The sequence below is a fragment of the Doryrhamphus excisus genome, linkage group LG17 (genome assembly GCF_037039965.1).
Source record: "Doryrhamphus excisus strain RoL-2023G ecotype Guam linkage group LG17, RoL_Dexc_Guam_v1.1, whole genome shotgun sequence".
Taxonomy (NCBI): Eukaryota; Metazoa; Chordata; class Actinopteri; order Syngnathiformes; family Syngnathidae; genus Doryrhamphus; species Doryrhamphus excisus.
In genome coordinates this window covers 14531687-14543896 of record NC_136373.1, presented here as the reverse complement: position 1 = coordinate 14543896, position 12210 = coordinate 14531687, and the positions used below count along the sequence as shown (strand labels likewise).

Here is a 12210-nt window from a genome sequence, read left to right as displayed (position 1 = left end):
TTCCTGTTTTGTACTATTTTCACTCACCTTTACTTCATTTCTATGGAAGCTGCAAGTCACAGCTGCTGGTGATTAGTAATTAGCTCCTTCAGGAGAATGTGTGGCTTGTCTCATTTGCTGGTTCATTGAGAATGGAATGCTTTTAGGTTTGATGCTATCTGCTATATTATCTATTTTTACCTTTTTTGCCACTTTGGAACGACGCACGTCTTATTGTGGTTGTATTAAACACTTTATTTTACCTGCACTCCACTCCTGTGTCTGCATCACAACCATGCCTAAATGTGACAGTCGGAAGCGTTCCTCAAGATTGACATCCTCGTTGTATGATCATCCCGGATCAACCGGATCAAGACCGCAGCCGCAACGGATTCAATGTGAGCCCGAGGTAAGTCGTATGCTTCACTCACTGACGGACGTACCACAGAACCACATTACGTAGAAAACTCATGAGCCGTACGAGTCCGCCAACCTTGTGTGTTAGCGACTTTCGATGTTTTTACTGATGGTTTCTGAAATTCTGGCCACAATAATGCATTAAAATGGCGGCTGTAGACTACTTATATATGCCTATACATTGCTGCCAAATTGTGCTACACAAGATGGCGGCGTGTTTTGTGCTCTGTGTTTTGTGTCTGGGTGTGAGCTTTCTATGTCTTTCTATTTCTGTGGGATGTAGAACATGTGTACTGCTTTTCTCCAAACAGGAAATCTCGTCACGTTTTAATCTCGCGAGATCTCATGGACCCTTAATATCGATGGGACACAGGAAACGTTCTGAATGCACAGTATCAGACGAGCAATATAAATTAGGTGCATAAATTGATTAATTAATCCTTCCACTAGATGGCAGCAAATACCCAATTAACCATAATTAACCTGGGAGAAGTGGTTAAAATGAATTCAATAAAAAAAAAAAACGTTGGGAAGCTGCTCTACACACTTAATAATCCTGGCAATGCCGATAGAAGACCACTAGAGGACACTGTTGCTTTGCAAACATATTCCTACTCCTTTTCCCTTTTTCCTGCATTTAAATTCAAATAATAAAAGTTAAACTGATATTATTGTTGTTACAGAATAGTAATGTCAAATTTTTAAGATTGTACTTTTCATATTAGACATGAAATAGCACCCCTCTTGTCACGTTTACACTTAGATTACCCAATATAGTAGATATTCATTCATTCATTCATTCATTCATTCATTCGTGCTGGTCCGTGATGAGTGAATTCCTGTTTAGAAACATTATTAGAGCCTTCTAGACATGAAATAGCACCCCTATAGTCACGTTTACACTTAGATTACCCAATATAGTAGATATTCATTCATTCGTGCTGGTCCATGATGAGTGAAATCCTGTTTAGAAACATTATTAGAGCCTTCTAGACATGAAATAGCACCCCTATAGTCACGTTTACACTTAGATTACCCAATATAGTAGATATTCATTCATTCATTCGTGCTGGTCCATGATGAGTGAATTCGTGTTTTGAAACATTAGAGCCTTCTAGACATGAAATAGCACCCCTATAGTCACGTTTACACTTAGATTACCCAATATAGTAGATATTTATTCATTCGTGCTGGTCCATGATGAGTGAATTCGTGTTTTGTAACATTATTAGAGCCTTCTAGACATGAAATAGCACCCCTATAGTCACGTTTATACTTAGGTTACCCAATATAGTAGATATTCATTCAAAATGTAATATATGTGCTTTGGCGCAATAAAGTTGGGAAGCTGCTCTACACATTTAATAATCCTAGCAATGCCGATAGAAGACCACTAGAGGACACTGTTGCTTTGCAAACATATTCCTACTCCTTTTCCCTTTTTCCGGTATTTAAATTCAAATAATAAAAGTTAAGCTAATATTATTGTTGTTACAGAATGTAACTATTGTAATGACAATACAAATATCAACACAAAGTAATGTTTTACACCCGCTCAGGTGTATGTACAATATAGTAATGTCAAGTATTTAAGATGTACTTTTCATTTTGTCCACAAGAGGGAGCCGCCACGCCCGTAACATGAGCCGTCCCGTCCCGGCCAAGGCTGCCTGTTCTCCCGGTGACAGTTCACGCTTGTGCATCGCTCTCTAGACCAAGACCTCCAAGTGCGGCAGTGCTTCAGCACCACAACCGCTCACAATGTCCCCGTTCGCCGAATAAGAGACACACAGAGAGGAAGCCTGGATCCTCGGACCCCGCCGTGTCCACTGTCCTCATCCGTGGAGGTGGTGTGGCTGCACCGCATGGAAGAAGATCCAAGAGGGATAGCAAGGAGGGACGCTCTGTTTTGGAATCATCCGCTGTTTTGATCCCCTCAGACGGCCTTGCATGGAGGAGACATCATGGCTACGTTTGTGTGCCGGGTGCAGTTCTTAGATGATACTGATCCATTCAACAGCACCAACTTCCCGGAGCCCAGCAGAGCTCCTGTGTACACCTTCAGGGAAGATCTTCCTCTCATAAATCAGATAGCTGGTGTCCACAGGCTCCTCAAAGCCCCCCACAAGGTATGCTTAGAACTTTCACATATGTTCCTTAATGCTTAACTTACGCCTTCAGAGCCATATTAATAATTAGCCGCGGGTGTTGCTAACAACAGATGACACATGAACGCACCACTGAGCAAGTGCAGTTTACTGATGAGGGATGCTGAAACTTGTGTTTATTCTATAGCTGTCTGGTTTTAGTGGGCATCATTTGTGCTGAGGCGAGAAGGCATCTGCTCTTGTTTACTTTAACCCGCATTAATCCTTCACTTTGACCTGATTAATCACATTCATGTATCATCCAGTCTGGAGCACACATTGTCGATTTATTTTAATTCAAGGGATTGTTTTAAGTACTGTCTTGGTTCATAAACACACACAGACCTTTGTGTTTTCCCAAGCTACCCCCATAAGGTACTATATTTAATATTGTTTATGGATATACTGTATGTGCTTTAACTCCATATCTGGCCATGCAGTGAATTAATCAACATAACCCCCATGACCATTGTCCAATAGTTGATCTTTGTATTGTAGTTCTGTTGCAGTCTCGTGCCATCAGTGGGCATCCCACTTCATCCACCAGTGATAATCTTTGTTATTTTACTGGACTATAAGTCGCACAAGGCCAAAAATGCATAATTAGGTAGAAAAAAAAACATACATAAGTCGAATTTCCTTCATTCATTTTCTACCGCTTATCCGTGAGGGGTGCTGGAGCCTATCCCAGCTGTCTTCCGGCAAGAGGTACACCCTGAACTGGTCGCCAGTGAATCAGTTCTCGGCAGTTCCAGGGTCAAACTGTTTCAGACTGATTTCATCACAGCTAGCTGGTCCGTGATGAGTGAATTCCTGTTTTGTAACATTATTAGAGCCCTCTAGACATGAAATAGCACCCCTATAGTCACCTTTACAGTTATATTACCCAATTTAATAGATATTAATTCGTTCATTCGCTACCTCTTATGCTCACAAGGGTCGTGGGGGTGCTGCAGCCTATCCCAGCTGTCTTTGGGCGAGAGGCGGGGTGCACATCAGTTCTAGTCAGTTCCAGGGTCAAACTGTTTCAGACTGATAAAACATGTACAGTTCATCACAGCTAGCTGGTCCGTGATGAGTAAATTTCTGTTTTGTAACATTATTAGAGCCCTCTAGACATGGAATAGCACCCCTATAGTCATGTTTACACTTATATTACCCAATATAGTAGATATTCATTCGCTACCGCTTATGCTCACGAGGGTTGTGGGGGTGCTGGAGCCTATCCCAGCTGTCTTTGGGCGAGAGGCGGGGTAAACATCAGTTCTTGTCAGTTCCAGGGTCAAACTGTTTCAAACTGATCATAAAACATGTACAGTTCATCACAACTAACTGGTCCGTGATGAGTGAAGTCCTGTTTTGTAACATTATTAGAGCCCTCTAGACATGAAATAGCACCCCTATAGTCACTTTTACACTTATATTACCCAATATAGTAGATATTCATTCATTCATTCATTCATTCATTCATTAATTCGCGACCGCTTATGCTCACGAGGGTCAAGGGGGTGCTGGAGCCTATCCCAGCTGTCTTCGGGCGAGAGGTGGGGTACACCCTGGACTGGTGGCCAGCCAATCACAGGGCACATATAGACAAACAACCATTCACACTCACATTCATACCTATGGACAATTTGGATGGCCGAGGGTGGAATTGAACTCGGGTCTCCTAGCTGCGAGGCTGCGTGCTAACCACTCGACCGCCGTGCAGCCCTATAAGTCGCATTTTTACAGGTAATTTTATTTTACAAACTACTTGATCAAAACAGACATTACGTCCTCTTTCGCAGGAATAGCCAACCTATGAAAAAAAGTGCCACTTTAGTCTGGGAAATACGGTAACTGGAATTTGAACTGGTATTTTGCTTTGTCTTTGGCTTTCCGTGCGTTTTTGTGATGCCGCCATTGATGGGGCGGGAAAAGAGAGGCCTGAATCCTAGAAAAAGCGGTACTATTAGCCTCTGTACTGGCTGCTAAGTACAATATTTATGCTATTACTAAACGGTAGCCGAGTGGTTAGCATGTCGGCCACACAGTGTGGAGTCATTTCAGGCCCCAGGATAGCCTTGGAGGGTGAATACCTCCTGAGAATCAACCTGTTGTCTTTTGAATTCTGCCGGGTATAAATAGCAAGTTGCTAACACATGGTCACATGGTGCCCAGGGAGTCAAACCGTCTAATATGTGCTGACCCTGAGCTGTTCCCGTCAAAGGGCTGATGCGTGCATCCTTGAGCATTTGTGTGCCTTTCAAGGCTGCAATGTTGTTGATCAATTATGCATCAGTACTGTGGGTTTGATACCCAATGCTTCTTGCTTATTATTATTGACTCCATGTTCCGGAAGCGAAGATGTACACCACCCCCTATTTGCATAACAATGTGTGTTTATACAATTATAGCAGCAGGCACCAACAATGCTAATGTTAGCCCGTGTGGAAACACCCATATGTTGGTCCATGGGTGGGCTTTTGGCATCAATGCAGGGGACTCCCGCATCATGGAGAAGTGGGAAACCCTTTAGTGTCGGGAAGCTGTTTGTATGGAGTTAAGTGCCTCCAAATTGCACACACGTGTAAAATACTACAATTTTGTAGTATCACTCAGATTTATAATAGGCTTAGGTAATGGGCTCATCATGTTTTATAGGCCAGGACGCGAAACTAGTTAATTTTCGGCAATTTTTTTTTTTATACATTCACTTCATTAAAACACATGTTAATGGACGTCAAGTCATTATTAATTTACTCCTTAGTCACACACTGGTGGTGGTGAGGTATATCTGTAATCACAGCCGCCCCGCTGTAGGTACTTTTTTTTTTGCATCCTTTAAATTATTATTTATTCAAAATTATTTAAATTGTACAATTGTTCATATTTGATGTCATCTATTCTCCACATTATCATTATTTATCATAATACGGGAGCCAGGCAACAACATTTCACTGCTGTTAGTGTGCAATGACAATAAAGGATGGCTCTCTATCGCTTGAGCTCCCTATCGCTCTAGGTCTCTAGGTCTCTCGCGCTAGCTCGCTAGCTCTCTCGCGCTAGCTCTCCAGCTCTCTCGCGCTAGCTCTCCAGCTCTCTCGCGCTAGCTCTCCAGCTCTCTCGCGCTAGCCCTCTAGCTCTCTCGCGCTAGCTCTCTCGCGCTAGCTCTCTAGCTATCGAGCTCGCTAGCTCTCACTCTTTAGCTCGCTAGCTCTTGCTCTAGCGCTCTAACTCTCTGTCTCTAGGTCTCTCGCGCTAGCTCTCTAGGTCTCTCGCGCTAGCTCTCCAGCTCTCTCGCGCTAGCTCTCCAGCTCTCTCGCGCTAGCTCTCCAGCTCTCTCGCGCTAGCTCTCCAGCTCTCTCGCGCCAGCTCTCCAGCTCTCTCGCGCCAGCTCTCCAGCTCTCTCGCGCCAGCTCTCTCGCGCTAGCTCTCCAGCTCTCTCGCGCTAGCTCTCTAGCTATCTAGCTCGCTAGCTCTCACTCTTTAGCTCGCTAGCTCTTGCTCTAGCACTCTCTGGCGCTCTAGCTCTCTCGGTCTCCAGCTCTCTCGTGCTAGCTCTCCAGCTTTCTCGCGCTAGCTCTCCAGCTCTCTTGCGCTAGCTCTCTTGCGCTAGCTCTCCAGCTCTCTCACGCTAGCTCTCCAGCTCTCTCGCGCTAGCTCTCTAGCTATCTAGCTTGCTAGCTCTCACTCTTTAGCTCGCTAGCTCTTGCTCTAGCACTCTCTGGCGCTCTAGTTCTCTCGGTCTCTAGCTCTCTCGCGCTAGCTCTCCAGCTCTCTCACGCTAGCTCTCCAGCTCTCTCGCGCTAGCTCTCTAGCTCTCGTGCTAGCTCTCTAGCTATCTAGCTTGCTAGCTCTCACTCTTTAGCTCGCTAGCTCTTGCTCTAGCACTCTCTGGCGCTCTAGTTCTCTCGGTCTCTAGCTCTCTCGCGCTAGCTCTCCAGCTCTCTCGCGCTAGCTCTCCAGCTCTCTCGCGCTAGCTCTCCAGCTCTCTCGCGCTAGCTCTCCAGCTCTCTCGCGCTAGCTCTCCAGCTTTCTCGCGCTAGCTCTCTTGCGCTAGCTCTCTAGCTCTCGCGCTAGCTCTCTAGCTCTCGCGCTAGCTCTCTCGCGCTAGCTCTCTAGCTCTCGCTCTAGTTTCACGTGGCTGCAAATTCCCATTCATACACCAGTGTGGGCAGCACTGGAGGCAAAGTGGGTGAAGTGTCTTCACCAGGGACACATCAGCAGCAGCACCAAAACTGCTAATGTCTTTGGAGGATAACATTCAGCTTGACAAGAAACGAGAATTTCTGAGGGCTTTTTAAGTCTTTTTCCTCCCAATTCTCACCCAAATTGTTTCTTAGACATGCTCACCATTTGCCTTCATAGACTTCATAGTCCCAGGATCTGCTTTGCAGGGTCAATCCAAGTAAGGGAACATCTTGCTCAGTCTTCAAGGATGGACTCTCCCTTTTTTTTTTTTTTTTTTTTTTTTTTTTAACCAATTCCAATTCTTGGCATTTTTCTTCCAGGACAAATTATAGAGCCCTATAATGAGAAGTTATGTGAAATGCTGTAAAATACAGGTTCCTCCTCGGTGCCTGTCAAAGTGCCTTCAAATGCTTTTGACACATTGTTATGCAGAGTTTCAGCAGAGCGGTCCAATAACGGTGATGCAAATTAAAAATTACTGTTGCAATTTGTCACCAATGCATAAGGGATGTCTCAATTCCTTGCATAGTGTAAAAGTAACGTATATCGTCATACAGAAGCACGGGAAGGACAACTTATTAATATTAGGACTCTGTTATTTCCCAATGATTACAATTCAGACAAATAGTACTTTTTTATTGTAAATTGCAAAGTGTTTTATTTTTAGTTCTTTGCTTTGACTGCCTGCCTGGCCAGTGGACCACAGCGTGGTGGTTGAAGGGAGAGGCTAAGGCTCAGTGTGTGAGCACACAGCTTGTGGTTCCCTCTCTGGACTGGGTCATAACACAGGGCCACCAGGGGTTCAAATCCTGGGTGGGGGACAGCTAAGTAAACCCTCATTTACTGTCGATGTGATAGCACGGCTCACATGTGCCTACTGTACACATTGAAAGACCTGGACTGTACCACAAAAAGGTGGATGAATTTAAAACAATATGTACAAAATATGCATTTTTTAAATAAAAGCTCCAGATGTTGGTGGTTATGTGGATACACTTTTTAAAGATGGCTGATCGGTGATCGGCCACACAAAATTGTCATTAATCCACCCCCCGGTTACTATCAATGGAGTATTCTTCAATAAGCAACAACTATATTAACCTAGTGGTTACAGTCGTGCAGTACCGAACTGTACCACAGAGGGTGCTATTTAGTATTTGTTACAGCCATTCTCTGTTATGGCTATTTTAAGAGGAAAAACATTTACTGTTGTCTACGCTGCACGATGTTAATCAACCATGTTTGTATATGGACTTGAACAACACCGCATGTCATGTACAGAATGTGGTAAGTTGGAAAATGTGTAGAAATATAAAATGCATATACAATTATACCATGCGTATATTAGTCAATGACAACATAACTGAACAGTTTTTAAATAAACTTTTATTATCAATGGAGAAATAAAATATAAACCTACATGGCCCTGTATGAAAAATCAATTACCCCCCCGTTAAAACTTAACTTAACTGATATTAATTGATAAGTTTTTAAAAAAACAATTTCTAATGCTTTGGGACTCCAGCAAACCACAGTGAGAGCCATTATCCACAAACGGCAAAAACATGGTACAGTGGTGAACCTTACCAGGAGTGGCTGGCCAACCAAAAATTATACCAAGACCGCAGCATACCATGACTCATCCATGAGGTCACAAAAGGCCCCACAACAACGTCCAAAGAACATGAAGGCTAGTCTCAATTTTTTTGCTAATCCCCAAAACTTTTAGGAAAATACTAATACTTTTTGGAAAGTGTGTGTCCCATTACATTTGGTTATAAAAGCAACGCCGTATTTCATAGAACAGTATAGCAAGAGTAAAATATGGTGGTGGTAGTGTTATGGTTTGGGTCTGTTTTGCTGCTTCACAACCAGGAAGACTTACCGTGATAAACAGAACCATGAATTCTGCTGTCTACTAAACAAATCCTGTTTGGTGACCTCAAACTGAAACCAACTTGGGTTCTGGAGCAGGACAATGATTCAAAAACGCACCAGGAAGTCCATCTCTGAATGGCTGAAGACTTTGGAGTAGCCTAGTCCAAGTCCTATTGAGATGCTGCGGTATGACCTTTAAAAATGGCGCAGAATGACAACAATTCTGCAAAGATGAGCGGGTCAAAATTCCTCCATGGTGCTGTATGACACTCATTGCAAGTTATCGCAAATGCTTGATTGCAGTTGTTGCTGCTTCTGGATTGCCCAATCATGTATCACATTTTCACACAGGGCCATGTAGGTTTCCATTTTTTTTCTCCTTTTAATAATTAAAAAAATCATTTTTTGTTCTTCCCAAAACTGGTAGTGCTATGACGGAGTAATAAAAACACTTAAAACGCCAAAAATACTTCTTCCGTCTTCCTTGTGACACGTTTCATGTGACTGTCACTCACTGCTAAGTTAAAGGCAAGTTTATTTCTTGGCGTAAATAAATGTCCAGCCTAACTTTGGTGTGTACGTCTGGATTTACTAGTGTGTAATTTGCCGTCTGGCGAAGCGTTCGCATCCCTCGTCTGTATCCAAGTTCTCTTCTCTTCTCTCCGCCTAAACTCCTTCTATTGCCCACTTTGGGGTAGGACAGTAATCTTAATACGATTGTCACCCTCAGGGAAGTAATAGGATTAAAGTCCTGTGCATATGTTTACTCTGTCCTTCTTATGGTCCTTCTAAATGTCTCAATTATATATAATGAATAATAACACGTGGCAAAATCATGTGTATGTTATGATCATCACTTCCTGCTCTTGTCGGAGGAGACACCTGACTATCAGATCAAATCTTCTTCTTCTGTTGAAATACGGGATTACTTATTACTTATTATTTTCAGCAATATGGACTTACTGTATAAATATTACCTAAACTCAAATAAGCACTTTTGACCTTTATGTCATATACAGTGGAACCTTGGTTAGCGTCATTCATTTGTTTCAGAAATGGATGCTAACTGGATCTTTTTTTTTCTATGAGAAATTATGTAGCTCCAATTTAAAGCCAAAAATGTTAAGACAAAACACACTTTTATAGTTTGACATGCTGAAAACAGGCTGCACGGTGGACAAGTGGTTAGCACTCAGGCCTCACAGCTAGGAAACCCGAGTTCGATTCCACCCGAAGACAGCTGGGATAGGCTCCAGCACCCCCGCGACCCTTGTGAAGAAAACTGTATAAAATGAATGAATGAATGAATGCAAAAAAGAGGCTGCACGGTGGACGAGTGGTTAGCACACAGGCCTCACAGCTCAGAGACAGAGTTCGATTCCACCCAAAGACAGCTGGGATAGGCTCCAGCACCCCCACGACCCTCATGAGGAAAAGCTGTAGAAAATGAATTAATGCAGAAAACAGGCTGCACGGTGGGCGAGTGGTTAGCAAATACGCCTCACAGCTAGGAGACCCGAGTTCGATTCCACCTGAAGACAGCTGGGATAGGCTCCAGCACCCCCGCGCCCCTCATGAGGAAAAGCTGTAGAAAATGAATTATTGCAGAAAACAGGCTGCACGGTGGACGAGTGGTTAGCACACAGGCCTCACAGCTCAGAGACAGAGTTCGATTCCACCCAAAGACAGCTGGGATAGGCTCCAGCACCCCCGCGACCCTCATGAGGAAAAGCTGTAGAAAATGAATTAATGCAGAAAACAGGCTGCACGGTGGTCGAGTGGTTAGCAAATACGCCTCACAGCTAGGAGACCCGAGTTCGATTCCACCTGAAGACAGCTGGGATAGGTTCCAGCACCCCCGCGCCCCTCATGAGGAAAAGCTGTAGAAAATGAATTATTGCAGAAAACAGGCTGCACGGTGGATGAGTGGTTAGCACACAGGCCTCACAGCTCGGAGACAGAGTGCGATTCCACCTGAAGACAGCTGGGATAGGCTCCAGCACCCCCGCGACCCTCATGAGGAAAAGCTGAAGAAAATGAATTAATGAATGCAGAAAACAGGCTGCACGGTGGACGAGTGGTTAGCACACAGGCCTCACAGCTAAGAGACAGAGTTTGATTCCACCTGAAGACAGCTGGGATAGGCTCCAGCACCCCCACGACCCTCATGAGGAAAAGCTATAGACAATTAATTTATGAATGCAGAAAACAGGCTGCACGGTTGTTGTGGTTAGCACACAGGCCTGCCTCACAGCTAGGAGACCCGAGTTCGATTCCACCCAAAGACAGCTAGTATAGGCTCCAGCACCCCAGCGACCCTCATGAGGAAAAGCTGTAGAAAATGAATTAATGAATGCCGAAAACAGGCTGCACGGTGTTTGAGTGGTTAGCACACAGGCCTCACAGCTAGGAGACCTGAGTTTGATTCCACCCTCGGCCATATCTATGTGGAGTTTGCACGTTCTCTGCGTGGGTTTTCTCCGGGTACTCCGGTTTCCTCCCACATTCCAAAAACATGCTAGGTTAATTAGCGACTCCAAATTGTCCATAGGTATGAATGTGAGTGTGAATGGTTGTTTGTCTATATGTGCCCTGTGATTGGCTGGCCACCAGTCCAGGGTGTACCCCGCCTCTCACCTGAAAACAGCTGGGATAGGCTCCAGCACCCCTGTGACCCTCGTGAGGATAAGCGGTAGATATAAATAAATATAAATGCAGTCAATGAACACTTGTACCTTCTTTGACGGGACTGTTCCCAAAGACACGATACAGCATCAAGATCAACCACCGTCATCTTCCTGTTTTGACACCTCCACTTTGGAGGTCTAGCTGGACTCGTGTGTCTTTAGCAAAGCAGCCGATGTTAAGTCATTACATGAAGTTATTCATGTAATGATTGAGGGGGAACTAATCCCAATTACCCAGTTGGACTGCAGTTTGGCATGGCACATGTTCCAATGCTTGCTTGTTTTCCTCTCGCCACTGCAGCCTGATGACTGTGCACTGCAATTGTCCCACAATGGAAGCTATCTGGACTTGGAGTCGACGCTGGCGGAGCAGAAAGACGAACTGGAAGGATTTCAAGAAGACGGAGGGTAAGATCATTTCCCTGTTCCATCTTCCCTGTCTGTGCGTGTTTTCCCTCTCATTTTTTTTCTCGTTCTTTTGCTTTCATGTGGTTTGGAGGGGTTAGTGTTTATTCTTGGACTCTTGCTTATATAATGTATTTTTAGCACATGAAAATTCTTGTCGAAATATGCGGTATATGTATGTATACCTGTATTAGTATACAATACATTTTCCCATAGGATATCATGTTAAGTGATGTCATCGACATTGTGTGGCGTTTTCTGTGGGTAATCCGGTGAGTGTGAATGGTTGTTTGTCTATATGTGCCCTGTGATTGGCAGACGACCAGTAAAGGGTGTACCCCGCCTCTCGCCCAAGGACAGCTGGGATAGGCTCCAGCACCCCCCTTGTGAGGATAAGCAGTAGAAAATGAATGAATGAATGAAAGTATATTACTGTTTCAGTCTTATACATTCATTTTCTATGCCACTTATCCTCCAGGCTAGGTTAATGCTAGGTTAATTAGCGACTCCAAATTGTCCAT

The 12210-nt window shown here is 44.1% G+C and overlaps 1 protein-coding gene across 2 annotated transcripts in view; it reads left to right on the top strand.

Moving 5' to 3' along the window:
* Positions 1 to 263: 263 nt before the first annotated feature.
* The window catches only part of fhod3b (formin homology 2 domain containing 3b), a 129397-nt gene continuing 117450 nt past the window's right edge, over positions 264 to 12210 (top strand). For both annotated transcript variants that reach the window (XM_058083359.2, XM_058083357.2), the window contains exons 1-3: positions 264 to 388; positions 2016 to 2525; positions 11586 to 11692. In XM_058083359.2, the coding sequence (XP_057939342.2) occupies positions 2361 to 2525; positions 11586 to 11692 (272 nt within the window). In that variant the 5' untranslated portion in view covers positions 264 to 388; positions 2016 to 2360. The remainder of the gene's footprint in view (positions 389 to 2015; positions 2526 to 11585; positions 11693 to 12210) is intronic.